Below are 23,169 nucleotides of genomic sequence, written 5' to 3'. Positions count from 1 at the left end.
CCATAGACATTTTTCCAAAAACCCTGAAATGGCTCCTGTATATAAAATAGTATAACAAAAAGGTCTGATTGGGCAGCCTACAAACACACTTTTTTTTGCATTACAGATCGACAGGGGAGACTTCCAGCAAGACTCGGTCCTTAAGCAACTGGAGGTCCTGAAAGAGGAGGAAAAGGAGTTCCAGAAGGTAAATTTAAATAATTATTAAACAAACTTTTTTGTTTAAATAAGTCCCATATCATTACAATTATGTTTAGGGTGCTTCCAATGTCTCATATCTCTTGCAGTGGAATTCAGTATTTATGGTTTGTTGATGTTGAAAGTGTATGATAACAATAAGCACTTTAAATAATGAAAAACAAAATGTAGTACATCTCTGCTATCATGCACATGTCCCCATGTTTTATTCTTCATTAAACACTGCAAGTACAGACAAAATACCTGCCAAAAATCCAGCGTGTTACTAACTTCCTATCGTGAGTGGACAACTCTGCCTCTACTGCACTAAAATCCCAAGTAGTGTTGCCAGCCTTGCTTACTGGACTACAGAACTCCACCTATCCCCACCCTCTCTTTACATGTATACATCGATTTCTTTCTAGCAAAACAAAGCATGTGCCTTGATTGCTCGCACACCGGCGTTAATCCCTCTTGTTAATGTATTATGCCAAATTCATGAAGCATCTGCAACTCTTTTGGTTCTGACAGCAACTCGTGCACCAAATTCAGGTAGTACTAAAATATGTAAATATGTCAAAAAATTGTGAGCTTATTCAATCAGTGAATAAGAACTTAATAGAGAGCAACAAGAAACACTTGCTGCTGTGAAGCTCAAAAAAAAATGTTTAGATTTAGAACATAAGCCCAATACTATAAAGAAAGCATAAATTGTGAAAAACAAAGTTACACAATTATATAAAAAAAAGTCTAAAGTCCTCATTGAGTGCTATTCAGTGGTGGATGGTGCTCAAAATTTTTTGGGGCACAAACAAAATGAAAAATACTGAAAAAAACAACACATTAATTGCAGCCTCACTGTGCCCATCAAATGCAGCCACGGTGCCCATCAAGTGCAGCCACTGTGCTCAACATATGCAGCCACTTGTGCCACATCATATGCAGCCACTGTGCCCATCATATGCAACCACTGTGCCCATCATATGCAGCCACGTGTGCCCATCAAATGCAGCCACGTGTGCCCATCAAATGCAGCCACGTGTGCCCATCAAATGCAGCCACGTGTGCCCATCAAATGCAGCCACGTGTGCCTGTCATATGCAACCACGTGTGCCCATCAAATGCCACCACTGTGACCCCCTGCCCGCTGTCGGCCCAGCACTTACCCCATCTTATTGGCGTGTCAGGCAGAGGGTGACGGCAGCGAACTGTGGAATGGCTCCTGTGTCCTCCATGCTTCCACCCTCCTCTCTTCTTTGGGCTGCTAGGCATACAATCGGAACTCCTGTGCCTTCAGCCAATCAGGTGACAGGTATTAGACCTGCGCTACTCGATTGAGAGAGAGGTGGTTTAGTGTTAGAAAAGCAAATATTCATTTGCTTTTCTAAACACATTTAGGTGGACTGTGAGCGCACCATTTTTTAAGCCTATTAGAGCCTATTAACACCCCCACTGCTGTAATTCAGGCATCTGGCGCAATGCATGCATCTATCTATTAGTCATAGAGGGGGTGGCTGGAGAGAGGTGCTATTAGAAAAAGTCTGGAACCTCATTTGCACCACAGACACACTCCAATCCATGCCATATAATAATCTGTGATACGTAATTCAATAACAACTGGGGGTAGGGGTGGGTACCATTGTCCATATTGGTTTAATATTGAGACAAAATACCTGGGGCTGCCACAATCATGCCCCTGATAAAAATGGAAGAAATAGGACTATCTTGGTACCCAAGGATTAAGCAGGAATTATAATAAAAATAACATTTTATTAATAGAAAAGCATGATTAAAACAATTTTACAAAAATGACTATATACAATCAAAGATAACAACTGTGCATTGTTCATACAAAAGGTGTCAAGGAGTCAACTGCCTGTTCACCTTAAAGGATATCCCGTCGCCCCATATTTTGACTTATTTACATAGGTTTTAGTGTGAGATCACTATTTAATGGTTGCAGCTGTTCTTTATTTTACATTATTCAGCAATATATATATATATATATATATATATATATATATATATATTCACTACACACATAGCAGCACACAAGTACCCTTTACACATTTTAGTTCTGAAACATGCCACTTTTATATTGTGGCACAACAAAATGTGTCAAAATTCAAATACAATACCAGCATTTTGAAAGTGGAGCTAATGAAGACCAGCTTTCTTTTGGCGTACAACATGTGCAGACAGATTTTTCTAAAGCGTCTCCCATGTTTTCTAAAAGTGGAAAGTGGTAAAGCTTACACCAAATGCAAGTACAAGTTCTAGACAGGTACGTGAATTACATTTTTATAACACGTGAGAGACACTTTCGCAAAAGCTGTCTGTGCCAGTCTTTATAAATTCCAGGGACCATATAGGGAAATTGCTTTTGGAAGATGAAGTTCTGGAACCTGGCGTGAGTGCATTATACAGAGTTCACACATTTCAAAGGTAGTTGGGTTGGTGCAGCGCTCTCAACAAAAATCAAACCCAGATATACCAATTTAAAAAAAAATTCCTTAAATTTGCTACAGGTGATTGTGAGCTATTGCCTTGAAAAACGGTGAACTATTATCTACAGTGGAATGTGTGAAACAGAATATAAAAAAAATGTTAGAAACATTGCTGGTGCTATTGCATACAATTAGTAACCTGCTGTTGTCAGCTAATATCGTGTAAAACTCCACTGATTCATTATATATATATATATATATATATATATATATATATATATATATATATATATATATATATATATATATATATATTTATTAATTAAAGATAATATACATTTATGTTGGAATTTGAGTTTTACAAGGTAATAGCTGGCAGATTACTAATTGTATGCAAATAGAGCCAGCAAGGTTTAAATTAGTTTTTATAGGTTTTGCTTCACACATTGCCCTGAAGTTAATAGTTCACAATTTTACAAGGTAATAGCCGGCAAACACCTGTAGCAAGTTTTTTTTAATGATATATTTTTTGGTATATTTGAGTTTAGTATATGGTTTTTGTTGAGAGCGCTGCACCAACCCAACTATATTTGAAGAGTCCACATATGCCCTCTCCCAATGCAATGTTCAATAGACTGCCAAGGCAACCACTTTGCATTGTGGAATGGAGGTGAACTGTAATTTATAGCAAAGTTGAGATTTGCATAATGTACTCACCCTCCAAGATCCTGACAAACAAAGGGAAAGACAATTGGGTGAGCACTGCTCCAAAGGCTATCCTATGAGATCTTCAGCTGTAAAAAAAATCCTGGGTGCCTGCCTGGGTCCGCAAACCCCATATATATGCAGGTAGAAAAGGAGGAGATAGCAACACACTCTAGCCACGGAGGGTCAGCAGATGCGTTTCATATTCCTGTGCTTAAAAAGTATGTTTCAGAATTAGAATATAATAATAAACTAAATGTTACTCCTTGGGCTCATACATTTTAGGCATATATTTTATTTTACAAATTACCTTACATGATATCACATTTTTCCTTAAAATATTGTGCCATTATATGTCAAGTTGCCTTTCACCTGTCTTGAATTTGCTGTACAGTGCATGACTAGCAGTTATCCTCTTTCACATGGGCATACTTAAAGCGATTCTCCTCTCCCCTGCCGGGTGCCCCCAATAACAAGCCTCTTGCTATGGGGGCACTCTTGGATGCTTGCTCCCGAGCCACCCTCCTGCGAATGGACATTGTCCATTCACACACAGAGCACAGCTCGGCCCCACCCCCTGCCTCATTGGCTCACTTGCTGTGATTGACAGCAGCAGGAGCCAAGGACTCCCACTGTTGGTGAGAGATACCAGGGAGAGCCGCTGCTCTCATGCACATTGCTAGATCGAGATGGGGCTCAGGTAAGTATGAGGTGGTGCTGGGGAGCTGCACCCAAAAGTTTTTTTTTACCTTAATGCATACAATGCATTTAGGCTAAAAAACCTTCTGCCTTTAGAGCCATTTTAAGCATATGGCCGTGGGGGGGGGGGGGGGGGGCGTGTTCCATGCATCTCTGTGCAGGCCATCCCTATTCATGTTCATTGGGACTGACTCAGCCACTGCTCCTAATTTGACACCCATGCTGATGCATGTGGGTGCAGGTCCCTAAAGGATATCTAATTGAGAGCAGTAGCCTACATGAATGGGACTACCTGCATTTAGGATGCACAGAACACCTATGAATCCCTGTAGGGGCAAAAACGGCTCTCGCACAGCTGTACACTTAAGTACACCAGTGTGAACGCAGCCTTATGGCCCATACACACGATCCGAAAATAAGACAAAAAAATACCGACAAGATCATACGATAATTGGATCGTTAGATCAGAGCTTTTGAAAGCCAAACATGACCGTTCATCTGATAATAGCCGATGGGACAAGCATGAAAATGTTTCTGGTATGATACCAGATCGTGCGATTTTCGTTTAATCAGTACAGTTGTCGTCCGAAAATACAATACAATACAAATACACTACAACACATGACATCACTTCCGATTTTTTTTTATTCCATTGCATGAGAATTTTCGTAATTTAGTAAACTCTCCATTATTGATATTTTTTGACTAGCATGCAAAAAAAAAAAAAACTGAAGATCTGTCGTCCGATTTTCAGATCGTGCATACGGGCTATTACAGTCAGCTTTGAGTGATTAAATGCATTTTATGTATTACATTTTAAAAGGGGGACAGGGTTAAAAATATGTAGAGAAGCTAAGAATGACAAAAAGCAAGAACATTTTTTTTTTTTTTTAAGTAGCTGAGAATCAAAACGACTACAGAGCAAGTATCTCACAGGTAGAAAAACTGTGAACTCAGACATTAATCAGGCAAATTACAAAGTGCAGCAATGAGATACTAAACGTAGTAACCAATAACAACCACAATTCAGCTTTCACAGACCCGACATCATACACTGATATCTTCTGGCTGTTTCAGGTTACAAGGTTTTGTATATCACTGCCACTCTCTGCACTGTCTTACTGAATAAGCCCATAAGTCATTGTTAGTGATTGTATTTAACCTCAAGGTTACTAATTCTCATGAAACATAAATGCCTGCTCCAGCCACAAATGTTAATTGGAATAGAAGCCGTAACCCCATAGAACACATGTGGCTTATTTTTCTATTAACGGTCTAATACTGTACCTCAAGGATATTTCCCCGGGGTCAGAGATTAGACTGTAGCTGGAGGCTGTAATTCTACAAGCTAGTTAACATGAGGTTCAGATGTGATAACCCATCTGAGGCCCAATGCAACAAGTCAGTCCCAAGAGAATATCTGATATAAATGTGCTTTTGTATTGCTCATTTAAACCCTATCTTCACCTCCTTGTGCCTTTATGGTAAATATCTACTTTTCTTAAAGCAGACCTTGAATAAAAATATGACAGTCTTCTACAATACCAACTCAAGGTAAATGAAATGCGTAAAAAAAAAAGTCAGCCCTATTGTCTGGTGTAAAGAGTGTGGATTCAGCATTTGTTGATGCTGTGTATTGTGAATGCTAAATTGATAAAACAGCTGAGATTTCATGGCAAGCTGGTCGTGACTAAGGCCAGCTTCACACTGAGATGGTTTCCAGGCATTTTAGAGCTAGAAATAGCCTCTAAATAACACCTGAAAACCACCTCCCATTCATTTCAGTGTGACTTTTCACACTGGAGCGGTGCGCTTGCGGGACGTTAGGAAAAGTCCTGCCAGCAGCATCTTTGGGGGCGGTTTGATAGCCCATTGAAATGAAAAGCGATTTCGAAAGTGGCGCAACACAGGCATTTTTAACCCCTTTTTCATCCGCTAGTGGGAGTTGAAAGCTCCTGGCTGGATGGCAAAAAGTGTAGCGTAAACAGCGATAAAGTGCAGCTAAAAAGAGCGGCGCTTTACCTCTCACGTGCCTGCAGCTCAGTGTGAAGCTGGCCTTAAAGGGGTTGTAAAGACAGAAGTTTTTTGTATCTTAATGCATTCTAAGCATTAAGATAAAAACCCTTCTGTGTGCAGCTCCCCCCTCAGCTCCCCCAACACTTACCTGAGGTCCATCTAGTTCCAGCGATGTCCATGAATGTCTCATCCCTTTGAGATTCTCTTTCCTGTTTGGCTGAGACACAGCAGTGGTTCCATTGGCTCCTGCCATTTGAAGTCAGCTAGCCAATCAAGGGAGAGAGGGAGTGGGGCTGGGTTGGGGCTCCATGTCTGAATGGGTGCCCCCATAGCGAGTTGCTTGCTGTGTGGGCAGTGAACAGGATGGAGGGTCCAGGAGAGCAGAAGAGGGACCCGAGAAGAGAAGGATCCAGGCTGCTCTGTGCAAATCCACTGCAACAGAGCAGTTAAGTATAACATGTTTGTTGTTTTTATAGGAAAAAAATAAAATAAGACTTTACAATCACTTTAACCATTTGCTGACCACTGCATGCTGATATATGTTGGCACAATGGCAGCGGTGGGCAAATGGGCATACCTGTACGTCCCCTTTAATTGGCGTGGCTAGCAAGCACGCCGTCGCGTACATCGTGACCATGCTCGCGGGACCCGTGGACCCGTGGATATGTTTTTTGGGGGCAATTTATCTGGGAAATGGCTGGTATTGGCGCTTCAATCATCACGGCACCATGGTTGTTATGGTGTCAGGATGATTGAAGCACATTATTTTTATTATTACATTGTAATGTAATTACCCCCTCACCCACCGCGCTGTCACCCGCGGAACCGCCCACACTGTCACCCACGCAGCTGCCTGCCGAGAACGACACCAGCGGAACCACCCGCCTGCTCTGTCACCTGCGGAACTGCCCGCCAGCAATATGACCCGCTGAGCCGCCCGCCTGGAACGACACCCGCGGAACCGACCGCCTGTGCTAACCCGCATTCTCGGAGGGGACAATTACCCTGTTGCCCCCCCCCCCCCCTGGATCCGTCCCCGACTCGACGTCCGCCGGTGTCCTGGCGATCGTGTCACGGAGCCGCAGAACGCCTAGTGACATGACAAAGATCACTGCTCCCTGTCATCGGGAGCATTAATCGCTGTCATGTCCTAGGTAGCCTATCCCCCCAGTTAGAATCGCTCCCTAGGACACACTAAACCCCTTGATCGCCCCCCTAGTGTTTTACCCCTTCTCTGCCAGTGTCATTTACACAGTAATCAGTGCATTTTTATAGCACTGATCGCTGTATAAATTACAATGGTCCTAAAATAGTGTCCGATGTTTCGCCATAATGTCGCAGTCACAAAAATCGCAGATCGCCTTCATTACTAATAAAAAAAAAATTAATACTAAAATGCCATAAAACCATCCTCTATTTTGTAGACACTATAACTTTTGCGCAAACCAATCAATATACAGTATGCTTATTGCTATTTTTTTTTATTTAATAAAACAAATATGTAGAATACATATTGGTCTAAAATGAGGAAAAATTATTATTATTTTTATATATATATATATATATATATATATATATATATATATATATATATATATATATATATATATATATATATTTGAAAGATATTTATTATAGCATAAAGTAAAAAATATTGCTTTTTTTTCAAAATTGTCGCTCTTTTTTTGTTTATAGTGCAAAAAATAAAAACCGTAGAGGTGATCAAATACCAGCAAAAGAAAGCTTTATTTGTGGGAAAAAAAGAGGCATTGTATTTGGGTACAGCATCGCACGAGCGTGCAATTGTCAGTTAAAATAACGCAGTGCTGTATTGCAAAAAATGGCCTGGTCATTAAGGGGGGGGGGGTAAACCTGCTGAAGCAGTTAAATATCTGTTGAAAAGATTCTAAATGATCATACCCCATGTTTATGTCTGGCTTACATTCTAAGCAAGCTACAGGAGAAGAGAGCAGACAGAACCTTCCTGCAAATAGGTTACTGGTAGCAACAGGTTTTAGCAGCATAAGCCTCACTCGGGTTTACAGAATACTTTTCCTGGAATGACTGCTGGAAGACAGAAAGGTCTGAAATGGATGTATCCTCTCAGGACCAAAATGACAAAGCCAATGCATGTCACAGAGTATAAACAGAAAAACAATTTAGCTGCCTTTGCAGCTTAGTAATAATGTTAGCAACCTTGACCAGCAAATATGTGGCTTCAGTTTTGTCTCTGGACCAAATGCTATGAAGACAGAGACCCGTTTTACAGCTGAGCCCCCTGGTTGACCTCCATATAATAACATCTGCTGTAGTTCCATTCCAGAGCCTCTGGATCACTGGCCCCAAGCTTTAGCAACCAATTAAGTGTAGGCACTTATAAATCAAGACATGAGTCCTACGAAGATCCTTTCCCTTTACACGAGGGGTTCAGCGTAATGCGAAATGACTGTATAAATTGTGTGTTAAGCAAAACGATCTGGTCAAAAAAAAGAGAAGAAAAACTAGAGAACGGCAATAATAATAGGTACATTTTCTACACCAATGATTGGGATCCAAACTCCACCATTAATAGTTTACCAATAACTTTTAGAGAAAATGAGGTGGTATGAATAGTAGCCTTGCAGCGCTGATTTCCTGGATTCAATTCCCACCCCTTTCACCAGGGTTCTAGGGATGACATTAAAGCGGAGGTTCACACAAAAATTGAACCTCCGCATTTTGGAACCCTCCCTCCCCTCCGGTGTCACATTTTTCCCCTTTCGGGGGGGGAGTAGGGTGCAGATACCCATCTAAGACAGGTATTCACACCCACTTCTGGGCATAGACTCCCACGGGAGTCATGCCCTTTTCCATCCCGCCGTGCTGTCTGCTGGGACATACACAGGCCCCAGAGACAGCACAGACCATTTAGATTGCCCTGCGTGACTCGAGCATGCGCAGTAGGGAACCGGGAAGTTAAGCCGCAATGCTTCATTTCCTGATTCCCATAGTGAAGATGACGACGGCAGCACTGGAGGACCGAGGGACGGTTCGGTTACAGGTACCGACATCGCTGGACCCTGTGACAGGTAAATGTCCTTATCTTAAAAGTCAGCAGCTGCAGTATTTGTAGCTGCTGACTTTAAAAAAAAAAAAAAAAAAGTGGGTCTCCAGCTTTAAGATGTTGTTTCAGCATTTGAGTGGGATATTTTATTGTGTCTGCTAGCTTAAAGTGGAACTTCAGTCATTTTTTCAACTGTCCATCTATTAAATCTTCTGCCCTTGTTGTTTTAACTTTGGATAGTAAAACATTTTTTTTCTGCCAGTAAATACCTTATACAGCCCACTTCCTGTTTGTCTGGTCATTAGCCTAGACTTATGACATCATGCACAGCTCTCGCTCTGACCCTGGTGAGAGTTTGCCAGGAAGGGAGGGGAGGGGGTGAGTCATAAGAGGGCCAATGAGAGCTGCAGAGCTGGAGGTGTGCCTCTGTGTATACGTGTAAATACAAAAAGTGAACAGCCAGCTAGCTTCAGCTGCCCACAGTTAAAATGATTGCGGTGAAGGGAGATTTCTGCAGCATATTCGGCAAGTACAGGATCACAGTATATATAAAATAATATGTAAAGTGGTTAGAGGGAAACTTTAGAATGGCAAAGATGTTTTTATTATGTGAGCAGACTGCAGTTCCTCTTTAATCCCAAAATAAATAAAAAATGGTCCTACAGCATGAGCCTATATAACTGCGGTGGAGACTCCAGACAGACCTCAAAGACACAAATGAATGCAGCTCTGGATTCATTAGTAAATAATCATAAATAACTGTGTTTCAACCTCCTACCATCTTTGTACCACAGAGGTCAAAAGCAGCAGAAACAACCAATTGTGCCACAATGCTAAAGGGACATGCTGATAGAATAGGAGATCAGAGTGAGAGATGAGCTCATCAGTCTTCTGCTTCTCCTTCACTGTCCAACCACAGTCTGGGGGAGGGACAAGGCATGTAACGGTTACTGAACTGCAGCAAGGAACTAAGAAGGTGCAGTGTGGTGGGACTGTTATGCTGCGTACACACGAGTGGAATATCCGACAGAAAAAGTCTGATGCAATCTTTTCATCGCATATTCCGATCATGTGTATGCCCTATCGCACTTTTTTTTTTTTTAACGAAAATTCTGACGGACCTAGAAATAGAACATGTTTTAAAATATTTCCGACGGAGCCAATTCCTATCGGGAAAACCGCTCGTCTGTATGCTGTTCCGACGGACCAAAAACGACACATGCTCTAAAGCAAGTACGAGACGGAGGCTATTGGCTACTGGCTATTGAACTTCCTTTTTCTAGTCCCGTCGTACATGTTGTATGTCACCGCGTTCTTAACGCTCTGACTTTGGAGTTTATTCTGATCGTGTGTACGCGGCATAAAAAAAATCTCAGGACTAGATGAACAGAAGTACAAATACGTTAGCAGGTAAAACAGCTTTCATGTCTGGAAATCATTTGTGTATGTAGCCATTTTCCTGGGGAAACACTTTAAAGCGGTTCTAAAATTAAACATTTTTTTCCTGTGTTTTAGCGTAAAAAAAACAAACAAAAACACAACGCGTTACCACCACCCCTCCCCTCCTCCCCCAAACACTTACTTGAGTCCTCTCTCGACCCAGAACAACTGTGCCCAGCTGCATCTCTTCTCCTCTCTCTACCTAGGCTCATTGGCTCCTGCTCCTGTCAGTCAAATCCTGTGAGGATAGAGTGGGTCTCAGCCACACTGTGTGCGTCTATGGATGCACACAACCTGGCTCGGCGGTGTGCCCACATAGCACATGGCTTGCTATAGGGGTACACACAGGAGAGGAAGGGCTGTGTAATACCGTTGCACAGAGCGGGTAAGTACAAATCTCAAAAAAAAAGTTAAAAGAGAAACTTTAGGCAAAATAGTATTGTATTTTCCCCTTTTAGTCACTGGTTTACTACCAAACATACCACTACCAAACAATGTAGACCTGATTAAGATTAAGTACGTTCAATTTTTTTTTCTGCCAAGAATCAATTTTATCATTAAAAACCATTGTTTGGCACCCTAATTGGATTGTATGTATGTGGATTGTCATCTCTGGGTTCTTTGTTCCTGAGGGGAGTCCCCATTTTGTGGCGTGCTGCCGAACAGGAGTCGGTGTGCTCCACGATCCTTAGAAAATCAAGAATCTATTGCTTCATTTGTTCTTGCGTTTGGATTATGTCACATTATGTGATGCATAGCACCGCTGCTGCTCCTTCCATTGGCCCAACAAGGCTGTACTGAAACAGACAGCCATATGACCACTTTGTAGGCATTTTAAAAGTAAAACTATTGCACAGAGTTATGGCAAACAAGAGAACATTTTCAAATCAAGCTTAAAGTGATTCTAAAGTCAATATTTTTGTTATTTTTTTATTTACCTTTGTGCATTCTCTTCATTAAATGTAAAAAAAACCTCCTTTACTACCTTTCCTAAAAGTGACCCACCCCGCCGAGCTTGCGTGCAGAAGTGTCACGCTTACATGAGCAGCGCCCGCATATGAAAATGGTGTTCAAACCACAGATGTGAGGTCAAAATTCATTAAAAAAAAATTAGCAAAATTTGATCACAGAAACAAAGAAAAAATAGTTTTTTTCAAAATGTTCTGTCTTTTTTCATTTATAGCGCAAAAAAATAAAAAACCCAGAGGTGATCAAATACCACCATATGAAAGCTTTATTTGTATGAAAAAAAGAACAAAAAAATGTATTTGGGTACAGTGTTACATGACTGAGTAATTGTCATTCAAAGTGTGAGAGCACTGAAAGCTGAAAATTGGTCTCGGCAGGAGGGGAGTTTAAGTGCCCAGTAGGCAAGTGGTTAAGTAGCTAAAACAAGCTGTGCCGCTCTGACTATAGATCAGGGGTGTCCAAACTACGGCCCTCCAGTTGTTCAGGAACTACAATCCCCATCATGCCTAGTCATGTCTTTGAATGTCAGAGTTTTACAATGCCTCATGGGATGTGTAGTTCTGCAACAGCTGGAGGGCCGTAGTTTGGACACCCCTGCTATAGATGAATAATGCCGTTGCTATAGGTGTAGGCCATTAACATACCTTATAAAGCCTGACTGGAATACTCCCAGGATGTTGCTAAATGAGGCCTAGTCATCACTGCTCACCTCCACCATCACAGGAGTGAGCTCTTTCTCTGATTCAAACACCATGACATACTCTTCCTCATCCCTGATGTAGTAGCTCTGAGCTCAGCATTTGAGCGCTCACGCCTGTCATGGTGGAGGTGAGCAGTGACGACTAGACCTCACTTAGCAACATTCTGGGAGTATTACAGTTATGGCGCATACACACGACCGGAATTTCTAGGTCTGACGGTCTTCCCGACTGACTTTTCAGCAGAGTTCCGATGGACTTCTGAGCGAACGGACTTGGCCACACACGAATGGACTAGGTCCATTCGAAAGTCTGTTCCTTTTTAACATGATGACGTAAGACAGGACTAAAAAAGGAAGTTCAATAGCCAGTAGCCAATAGCTTCCCTTGCGACGTATTTGGTCCGTTGGACCAGCATACCGACGAATTGTTTTCCCAATAGGAATGGAGTCCGTCGGACAGATTTGAAACATGTTCTATTTCTAGGTCCGTTGGATTTTTAAAATTAAAAAAAATCGGATTAGCCAGCACACGATCGAATTGTCCGACAGACTGGTTCCGTCGGACCTAGTCTGCCGCAAAGTCCGGTCGTGTGTGCGCGGCATCAGGCTTTATAAGGTATGTAAATAACCTACACCTAAAGCAAGGGATTTTTTCAACTTTAGTCAAAGCTGCACAGTTTTTTTTTTTTTTTTTTTTTTTTTTTTTTTATCTACAGATGCCCCTTATCGGCATAGGCAGTTTTGTGGTAAAAGGTGAACTATCCCTTTAAGGATCGTAAGGATTTGCCCCTTTAATGACCAGGCCATTTTTTTTGCAATACGACACTACATCGCTTTAACTGACAGTTGTGCAGTCATGTGACTCTGTACCCAAACAAAATTAACATCCTATTTTTCCACAAATAGAGCTTTCTTTTGGTGATATTTGATCACCTCTGCGGTTTTTATTTTTTGCACTATAAACAAAAAAAGAGCAACAGTTTTGAAAAAAATATATACATTTTACTTTTTGTTATAATAAATATCCCCCCAAAAAATTGTAAAAAAAACACATTTCTTCATCAGTTTAGGCCAATATGTATTCTTCTACATATTTTTTGTAAAAAAAAAAAAAATCACAATAAGCGTATGCTGATTGGTTTGCGCAAAAGTTATAGAGTCTATAAAATATGGGATAGCTTTATGGCGTTTTAAAAAAAATTTTTTTTTACTAGTAATGGCGACGATCTGCGATTTTTACCGGGACTGCGACATTGCGGTTGAAAGATCGGACATTTTTTGGGACCATTGACATTTATACAGTGATCAGTGCTATAAAAATGCACTGATTACTGTGTAAATGTCACTGGCAGGAAAGGGGTTAACTGTGCTTCCTCATGTGTGTTTTTAACTGTGGGGGGATGGGACTGAGTGGAGGAGGAGAGCCATCGCTGTTCCTAATTACTAGGAACACCAGATCTGTCTCTCCACCCCTGTCAGAACAGGGATTTATGTGTTCAAATACACAGATCCCCATTTTGGCTCTCGTGCTCGCAATCGCAGAGGGCCAGTGGACATTGCAGTCGCCAGCCACGCACATTGGGTCCCTCCACCGTGAAGCAGCGCGCACACCTGCTAAGGCTCTTAAAGGAGCCAGCGTACAGGTACAGCGATTCGCGGGAACGAGCCGACCTGCTGCCGTATATTGACGGCAGCTGGTCGGCAAGTGGTTTTTTATCAATTTAATTAATGCTTTAAGAGGTCTGAGACTTAATTTTAGGTAGGGTAATGCATGGTGGGGCTGAGGTAGCTGAAGCCTCCAATGATGCTCTTATGATGGCAGTTTCCATTGGAGTCTTCTCAGACAGGTATTTGCTTCATGGCAGGTTTTCTTTAGGAACTTTTTTTTGTTTGGTTTATCAGACAACAAATTTCAGAGAGTCTCCCCTCCCTCCTGGATAATCATAGACTGTGACAGAATATCACAGCCTCTCCCCGCTATTACCCCTCATAAAAACAATTTTAGTCGGTTATTAGCCTTTTAAGTCAGATTTATTTACATACAGATGAAGGAATGTGTTTAAAGGATAATTAATCTCATCTCCTCAAAAAAATGATTTGGTGTCATATTTAATCAAAGTGGTTACCATAGCAACGTGTGCAGACTACCTCTCCCGGGACTGCGGCCTACATGTGCATCTACAGCCTATTGTGGCTGTCTGAATTTTTCACTGCTTTCATTTCATTCATGATCTCTTGACTTCATCTGATAATTAAGCACAGTGGACATTTAGCCCTCGAATCAACATCCGGTGAAACGTCTCAGAATCTGAAATTCCTGTTTTGCATAATTTCTCACAGCTCCAGAGAATTAAATGCGCACTTTACTTTATTGAAGTAGTAGTATGTCAATTATTTGTGCGCAGATTGTTTTTTTTTCCCCAGAATAAAGTGCAAGAAAGGGTTAAAACCAGTGGGGGCTGGTGCTCAAAATTTTTGGGGGGGCGCAAACCAACTAGAAAAATAAACCCCATCAATTGCAGCCATACTGTGCCCAAACGCTGCCACTGTGCCCCATCAAACGCTGCCACTGTGCATCAAACGCCCCCAATGTACCCCATCAAATGCTGCCCCCCCTGTGCACCATCAAATGCTGCCACTGCGATTCCCCCCCCCCCCCACTCACCATCTGCCTGGCATTTACCCTTTAGATGTCCAATCGCAGTGCCTGTCCTTTCAGCTAATCAGGAGATGGGTAACAGACCCGCGCACCTAATAGACAGAGAGTCAGTTCAGTGTTAGAACAGCGAATGAACATTAGCTTTCCTAACACACCTGGGTGAACTGCAAGCTCAATGCTCTTTGTCTTTTTTGAAGCCTATTAGAGCCCCTGGCTCTAAGCAGGTGCTTCAAAAACACCAACCCCCCCCCCCCCCCCGAATGCCTGAATAGGGGGCGGCAGCAGCGCCCATGGATAGATTCATGCAATACATGAATCTATCCATTAGTCATAGAGGGGGGTGACTAGAGAGAGGGGACGCACCACCACTGGTTAAAATGATTGTAAAGCTTTGAGGTTTTTTTTTTTTAAAACAACAAACGTCATACTTACCCCCACTGTGCAGTTTCGTTTTGCACAGAGTGGCATCCAATCTCTCGCAGCTCCTCCCCATATCATATAACCCCCTAGGAGAAGCGCTCTCCCGGGGGGGTTACCTTGCACGTGCGCTCGCGAGTCCATCATTCAGCGTCCATAGACGCTGAATGTAGGACTCAGCCCCGCCCCCTGGCACCCACATCATTGGATTTTATTGGCAGCAGCGGGAGCCAATGGCTGCACTGCTATCAATCTATCCAATAAAGAGCCGAGAACTTTGGGCAGCGGAAGAGCGCGTCTCCGCCATGAGAAATTCCAGGACTTAGGTAAGTAAAACCGGGGGCTGGTCACTGCCAGGTGTTTTTTCACCTTAATGCATAGGATGCATTAAGGTGAAAAAACACGAGGGTTAACAATCCCTTTAAAACCCCTTATCAGTTTATTTTCTAACAACCTGTGTCTCACTGGTTGGAATTACCTTCACTTTCTATTCTGGATGTGCAACAGAAGATAAGTGAAATCTCTCCAAAAACAACCATATTACCATCATAGACAGTTGTTGCAGGAATAGGTGTCCCCACTAGGATTTTCCCTCATCTCTTGCTTTGGTGAGGACTCTAGAACTCTCTATTTCCAATTATATATTCTCTTTAATAATGGTCACCGGGGCGCATAAAGAGGGTGAATCTCCCCAGCAGGGATACAGACAAGTAAAAAACTTGACAGGGAATCTAACTCTTCTCTACTATATCCAAAACAATTTTTTTGCATTTATATTCACTTTGAACAACACCCTGAATTGACCGGTGGCTGGCTGGTTTTTAATGTTTTAAAATATACACAACTTCCGACTTTATTAGACAAAGACGAGAAGCATATTTCAAGCTGATCTTTGGGCAAACATTTACCCCCTCCTACCCCTCCCTCTTACACCTTCTAATTGATTGCTGGCTTTAAAATATACATATATTCAAGACGTAGACACTTCCTGTTGGTTATCCAGTGGCAGGAAGAATCCAGAAGAGGAATAACACTGTGATAGGACTGTAAGTGACCAGCCAGTATGGGTACATCTACAGCACTGGATTATTGGACCTTTGCAGCTGGAACCAGGACTGTGGAAGGACCCAGACCACTGACTGGTAAAGAACAAAAAAAAAAAACCCTGAAGGATGGGTCATGGTGGATGGGAGGGAGGTTAATATTTGTCCTGAGGTGGATTTAATGCAACCGTCACTGAGTTAAAGCAAAGTCACAAAGCCAAACCTACAATAGAAGAGGCTTTATAATAATCTGTCCTGCCTCCCATTCCCTATGTCTTCACTCTGTTCAAGAACTAGATACCTGACAAAGCATCAAATTCAACACTTTCAAGAGAGTCAAATGCTTGGTCTGCTACTTCATGCTGAAAGTCCTTACATGAACCCCTACATCACTAAAATGCACAGCAGTGATGTAGTGGGTCAAAAGAAGGAACCAAGGGGTGCAGAGGGGGGTGAAGGCATCCAATACTCCCAGAAGTGTTGAATTTTAAAGGGGTAGTACACTGCCACAAAAAAAAAAAATCTGGGCCCCCTGCAAGTTTAAGTCATAATGTACTAACTAGCACATTATGGCAGACTTACTTGCACACAAAACCCTCCAGTGCAGTTCTGGCAAGACTCCTTTTATCTTCACCCGGTCTTCCTTCCGGGTTCACAGGCTCACAGGCTCCGGCAGTATGATTGGCCAGGGCCACGATGACATCACTCCCACACATGCGCACAGGAGCCCATATCATGGCCATGACGCCACCGGCTGCATCCCATGCGAATATCTCCTAAACAGTGCAGGAGGTTTAGGAGATATTCACTGTACCTACAGGTAAATCTTATTATAGGTACAAGTTAAACCGTGGACTTTACTTCCACTTTAAGGTATTGTGTCAACTGTAGCTCATGAACAGAACATGTTGTGGCATTCCCAAAAACATGAATTTTTAGTATGTAAAGCTTGGGTTTGCATAAATTTAGAGCTCAAGCATGATACACCCCCCCCCCCCCCCCAGCATTCATTATGGTCATTCAGCTGCCTTTAGTGACCTCCTAATACAGATTATTGGATGTGAAGTGCATGATTTCCAAATTTCATAGGAAGGAATTTTCAAATTGTATTGAAATACATCAATCAGGGCTGGATTAACATAGATGCTATTGGAGCTGGAGCTCCAGGCCCCTACCTTAATAGTGGCCCGGCCACCCAAAAAGGACAGACTGTTCATGGAAAGCAATGGGCCAATGGGAAGAGATCTCCCCTGACGTGCTCTTCATTCCACATACACCGCCTGGGTAGGGTGGTGGGATTGATAATGGGCACTGCATGAGCAGTCCTAACAGAAGCCTGGGGCACGCCAATGCAGAGCTCTTAAAGGAAGTCTGGGGCTTTCATAGTGTTAGGCCTGCACAGCTGCACTCTTTCAGCTCAGAGAGCATGCCGATGCACGGCCCTTACAGAAACTTGGCAAATCAAATGCCAGGCTTCCCTAGTGTTAGTGTGCCCTTTTGCGTTTGGGCACATGCCAGCACAGACTCTTGGAAAACAGAGGGTGCCCAGTAAAAGGTCCACCAAAATCCTCAGCACCAAGCACATGATGCTCTTAATCCGGCCCTAACATCAATACCCTGATGCCTTTTATCGCTCCCCCTCTGTTGTTGACATCTTCTCTTTAAAGGATAAGTGCACAATAAAATACACTTTTAATTTTAGCTTTTGCAGAATTACCTCATTTATTTCTACATAATCATATATACAGTGCCTTGCAAAAGTATTCGGCCCCCTTTAACTTTTCAGCCTTTTGCCACATTTCAGGCTTCAAACATAAAGATATAATATTTAAATTTTTTCTGAAGAATCACCAACAAGTGGGACACAATTGTGAAGTGGAACGAAATCTATTGGATAATTTAAACTTTTTTAGCAAATAAAAAACTGAAAAGTGGTGCGTGCAAAATTATTCGGCCCCTTTACTTTCAGTGCAGCAAACTCACTCCAGAAGTTCAGCGAGGATCTCTGAATGATCCAATGTTGTCCTAAATGACTGATGGTGATAAATAGAATCCACATGTGTGTAATCAAGTCTCTGTATAAATGCTCCTGCTCTGTGATAGTCTCAGGGTTCTGTTGAAAGCGCAGAGAGCATCATGAAAACCAAGGAACACACCAGGCAGGTCCGTAATTCTGTTGTGGAGAAGTTTAAAGCCGGATTTGGATACAAAAAGATTTCCCAAGCTTTAAACATCCCAAGGAGCACTGTGCAAGCGATCATTTTGAAATGGAAGGAGTATCAGACCACTGCAAATCTACCAAGACCTGGCCGTCCCTCTAAACTTTCAGCTCAGACAAGGAGAAGACTGATCAGAGATGCAGCCAAGAGGCCCATGATCACTCTGGATGAACTGCAGAGAACTACAGCTGAGGTGGGAGAGTCTGTCCATAGGACAACAATCAGTCGTACACTGCACAAATCTGGCCTTTATGGAAGAGTGGCAAGAAGAAAGCCATTTCTCAAAGATATCCATAAAAAGTCTAGTCTAAAGTTTGCCACAAGCCACCTGGGAGACACACAAAACATGTGGAAGAAGGTGCTCTGGTCAGATGAAACCAAAATCGAACTTTTTGCCCACAATGCAAAACGATATGTTTGGCGTAAAAGCAACACAGCTCATCACCCTCAACACACCATCCCCACTGTCAAACATGGTGGTGCAGGGACAGGGAAGATGGTTAAAATTGAGGGGAAGATGGATGCAGCCAAATACAGGACCATTCTGGATGAAAACCTGTTGGAGTCTGCAAAACACCTGAAACTGGGACAGAGATTTATCTTCCAACAAGACAATGATCCCAAACATACAGCAAAATCTACAAAGGAATGGTTCACAAATAAACGTATCCAGGTGTTAGAATGGCCAAGTCAAAGTCCAGACCTGAATCCAATCGAGAATCTGTGGAAAGAGCTGAAAACTGCTGTTCACAAACGCTCTCCATCCAACCTCACTGAGCTCGAGCTGTTTTGCAAGGAAGAATGGGCAAGAATTTCAGTCTCTCGATGTGCAAAACTGATAGAGACATACCCCAAGCGACTTGCAGCTATATTGCAGCAAAAGGTGGCTCTACAAAGTATTAACGCAAGGGGGCCGAATAATTTTGCACGCCCCACTTTTCATTTTTTTATTAGTTAAAAAAGTTTCAAAAATCCAATAGATTTCGTTCCACTTCACAATTGTGTCCCACTTGTTGGTGATTCTTCACAAAAAATAAAATTTTTATATCTTTATGTTTGAAGCCTGAAATGTGGCAAAAGGTTGAAAAGTTCAAGGGGGCCGAATACTTTTGCAAGGAACTGTACCTGGTATAAAAAAAACAGTTTTCTTGCTTACAAACCAAAGAACTGAAATATGTTTCATTTGTGTAACATTAATGTGGAGTTCCCCCCCCCAAAAGGGGAAGCTCCGCTTGTTGGCTTCCTCCGCTGCCACATTTGGCACCTTTCAGGGGGGGGGAGAAGAATACCTGTCTTTGACAGGTATATAGTTGGTTGCCAAAAGGCAGTGCAAACATTTCCTATCCTGCAGTTCAGTAACAAATTACAATGGCACTTGTACAAACCAAGATATCACAGACAGCAACTTTTTAATAGCATTGTATTGATTTTTCAGAGGTCCTCTGGTCTTCAAATCACATCTTCTATAACCTGCCTGAATTAAAAGCCTTAAAATGATTGTAGAGCCAAATAGTTTTTTCTATTAAAACAACAAATATGTTATAGTTACCTGCTCTGTGCAATAGTTATGTCACACCTCCGGGTGACATGGCTGCAGCAAAGTCACTCGGAAGTTCGGCCCCCCTCCTCCTTCCCCTGCCGCTGGGCCATTCACAAAGGGCAGCGCGCTTTGTGCATACGCAGAAGAGAAGCGGCCGTGAAGCCGTCTTTTAATTTTTTGGTGGAGGGAGGCCTGAGCTCTGCTTTAAGGTAGTTGTAGAAGGTTTTTTAATTTAATACATTATATACATTAAGATAAAAAAACAAAAAAATTAAGAACAATTCTGCGTGCAGCTCCCCACCACTTACCTGAGCCCATTCTCATTCCAGTGCTGTGCACGAGAGCAGCTGCTCCCTCTCTCCTTACAGGACAGATTAATAGCAGTGGGAGCTATTTGCTGCTGCTGATTTCAATCAGATCCTGTGATGAGGGGGATTTCAGGCAGGGAATCAAGCCCGCAGGTCTGCCACAATAGAAAGTGGCTTTCTACGGTGGCACACCAAGAAGAGCAGGAGCACCGGTGGGGGACCCGAGAGAAGGAGAAACAGGGCTGCTCTGTACATAACTATTGCACAGAGCAAGTAACTATAACATATTTGTTGTTTTAATAAAAAAAAAAAAAAAACATTTGGCTCTACAATCATGTTAAGGCTTTTAATTCAGCCAGGATATAGAAGAAGTAAATTTGAAGACCAGAGGACCTCTGAAAAAATCAATACAATGCTATTAAAAAGTTGCCGTCTGTGATATTTTGGTTTGTACAAGTGCCACTGCAATTTGTTACTGAACTGCAGGATAGGAAATGTTTGCACTGCCTTATGGCAACCAAATAGATGCCAGACTTGTTTCCAAAAGGAGAAAGAAAATGAAATCTGGGATCTGATTGGTGGGCAACATACATTATTTTGTTTGTTTATTTCTGTTGTCCTGGAATAAGACAGAAAGCAGGCCACACCAACTCCATCCTGGCAAGCTAAAGTCATGTACTTTACACTGAGGCGTATTGAGGGAGTGTTGGGAGAATGTCAGAGCTCAGACATGGAATTAATAATTTGCTCTTTGCATTCGGAACACACCCAGTTTTGGCGGAACAAACTTCAGTGCTGCTTTTAGCTTATTAACGTGCCTTCATATCCTCAAGACAGGTCTGCTTCATACAGAAGCTTGTGAATGAATTATACTTAAGGCATTCAAATCTTCCATCACTTTAATTCAGCATTTTCATGTTTCTAATATTTCTAACACTTGTTTTTTTTCTTTTTTCTTTCAGGATCCCACCAATGGCTACTACAGTGTGAATACATTCAAAGACCACCACTCAACACCAACCATCTCTTTATCCAACTGTCAGTCGGAAATTCGACCGCCCAACAAGCAACGGGTTCCTACCGGCATGTCCTTCACCAACATCTACAGCACCCTGAGCGGACAGAACCGCTTATATGATTATAGTCAGCGATTCGTCCTCGGTATGGGTAGCAGCTCCATCGAGCTATGTGAACGGGAGTTCCAGAGAGGATCCATGAGTGATAGCAGTTCCTTCCTGGACACTCAGTGCGACAGCAGCGTCAGCAGCAGTGGGAAACAAGACGGATATGTCCAGTTTGACAAGTCCAGCAAAGCTTCAGCATCTTCCTCTCATTACTCCCAATCATCATCTCAAAACTCTGACCCCAGCCGGCCACTTCAGAGGAGGATGCAGACACACGTGTGACTTACCCAAGGCAACCAGGGGCCTTATGTGACACATAATGGGGAAAGGAAAGAGAACTGACTGTCGGGGTGGTATTTGGTTGTGGCGTATGACAAAGGACTTCTGAATTCTTGAAGCCTTGAAAAAGGAAGTGAGCCTCTCTCATGAGATATTTATTTAGTTTTATATTTATATGGAAAAAAAAAAAAAGGAGAGGACCTCACGATTGTACAAAGCACTTTGATCAATGGAGTACAACAAGCCATGGTTCTCTTATTTAGGTGGGGAATCAACCATTTTATAAACTACCCCTTAAAATACTGTATGTAAAACAAAAATTAAACACAGCTCCCGACTCTGACCAGAGCCGTGGCCAAAAGATAACCAGTATCAAAGACTAGGAATCTAGCCATCAGTAAGCACAATGCTGTGGAGAAACATCACAGCCTGGCAGGGTAACGAGACAGGAACTACACATATGGTAATTTCCATTACGGCTGATCAGATGCTAATGCACTTCTTGGCCGACAGTCAGGGACGCTTCTATATATTTTAAACCCCAGTGTATTTATTGTAAACAGATAACAGATATCTAGTAGAAGTCACATTTCTCTCATAAAAGCAGGAATTTTATTTCTTGATACCAGACAGGTGTTACTTGGTGAGAAACCTTCAGACCCAATTCCTGCCTCTAGAACAAGTGGTTGGATCTGTATTTGTTGCCATGTTTTAAATATAAGAAAAACACACATTTCCCTAGTTTCAGGGACTACGAGGACTAGGGATAAATTATTAATATTGTATCTCATACCAATCCAACGGTCATTAATGAGCCACATCATTTCAGGACCATGCAATGTGCACCCACCTCCAAACACATTTCACTACATCTATTAATCTATTTATGTACTGTTTTTTTTGTACTGCATTTTTTACCTGTTCATGGTCATTGTAAAGTCCTGACAGGAAAGACTGAGCTGATAAAAATCTGGAAGGGAAGCTCCATTTGTTGTGTGTGAATAACAGCACTATCTGTACCGCTACTGTCCAATAACAGATGATGGTGACAGCTGATTGATAAATTCCTTCATTCTTTTTGTTCCGATTAAATAAAATAGGGAGATTGTGTGTTATAGCTGGACCGGACACGTTTGTTGAAATTTTTTTTTGTCTAATAATAAATTCCATTCCAAATCGTAGAAAAAAAGTCACACTGTTATCATGATCTCTCTGCAATAATGTTACTATATCCTGGGGAGCAAAAATAGATAAAACAGCATGGAAAATGAGGGCTGTTGCAATTATGTTGCTAGAGGCAACTGATTTACTTTCTACTTTTTTTATACTGTACCTTTTCATTAGCATATGTTTTGAGGTATTACAGCATTTTCAGGGCTTATCT

General features: G+C 42.1%; 1 protein-coding gene across 4 annotated transcripts in view; it reads left to right on the top strand.

Moving 5' to 3' along the window:
- KIRREL3 (kirre like nephrin family adhesion molecule 3) overlaps positions 1 to 22,908 on the top strand; it is a 1,324,921-nt gene extending 1,302,013 nt beyond the window's left edge. For all 4 annotated transcript variants that reach the window (XM_077457844.1, XM_077457843.1, XM_077457846.1 and 1 more), the window contains 2 exons: positions 107 to 187; positions 21,345 to 22,908. In XM_077457844.1, the coding sequence (XP_077313970.1) occupies positions 107 to 187; positions 21,345 to 21,788 (525 nt within the window). In that variant the 3' untranslated portion in view covers positions 21,789 to 22,908. The remainder of the gene's footprint in view (positions 1 to 106; positions 188 to 21,344) is intronic.
- Positions 22,909 to 23,169: the final 261 nt, after the last annotated feature.

The sequence above is a fragment of the Lithobates pipiens genome, unplaced genomic scaffold (genome assembly GCF_037356315.1).
Source record: "Lithobates pipiens isolate NorthernLeopardFrog02 unplaced genomic scaffold, aLitPip1_a1.2 Scaffold_27, whole genome shotgun sequence".
NCBI classification, from domain to species: Eukaryota; Metazoa; Chordata; class Amphibia; order Anura; family Ranidae; genus Lithobates; species Lithobates pipiens.
Note: the sequence above shows the minus strand (reverse complement) of the source record. Positions and strands in the feature narration are given on the sequence as shown.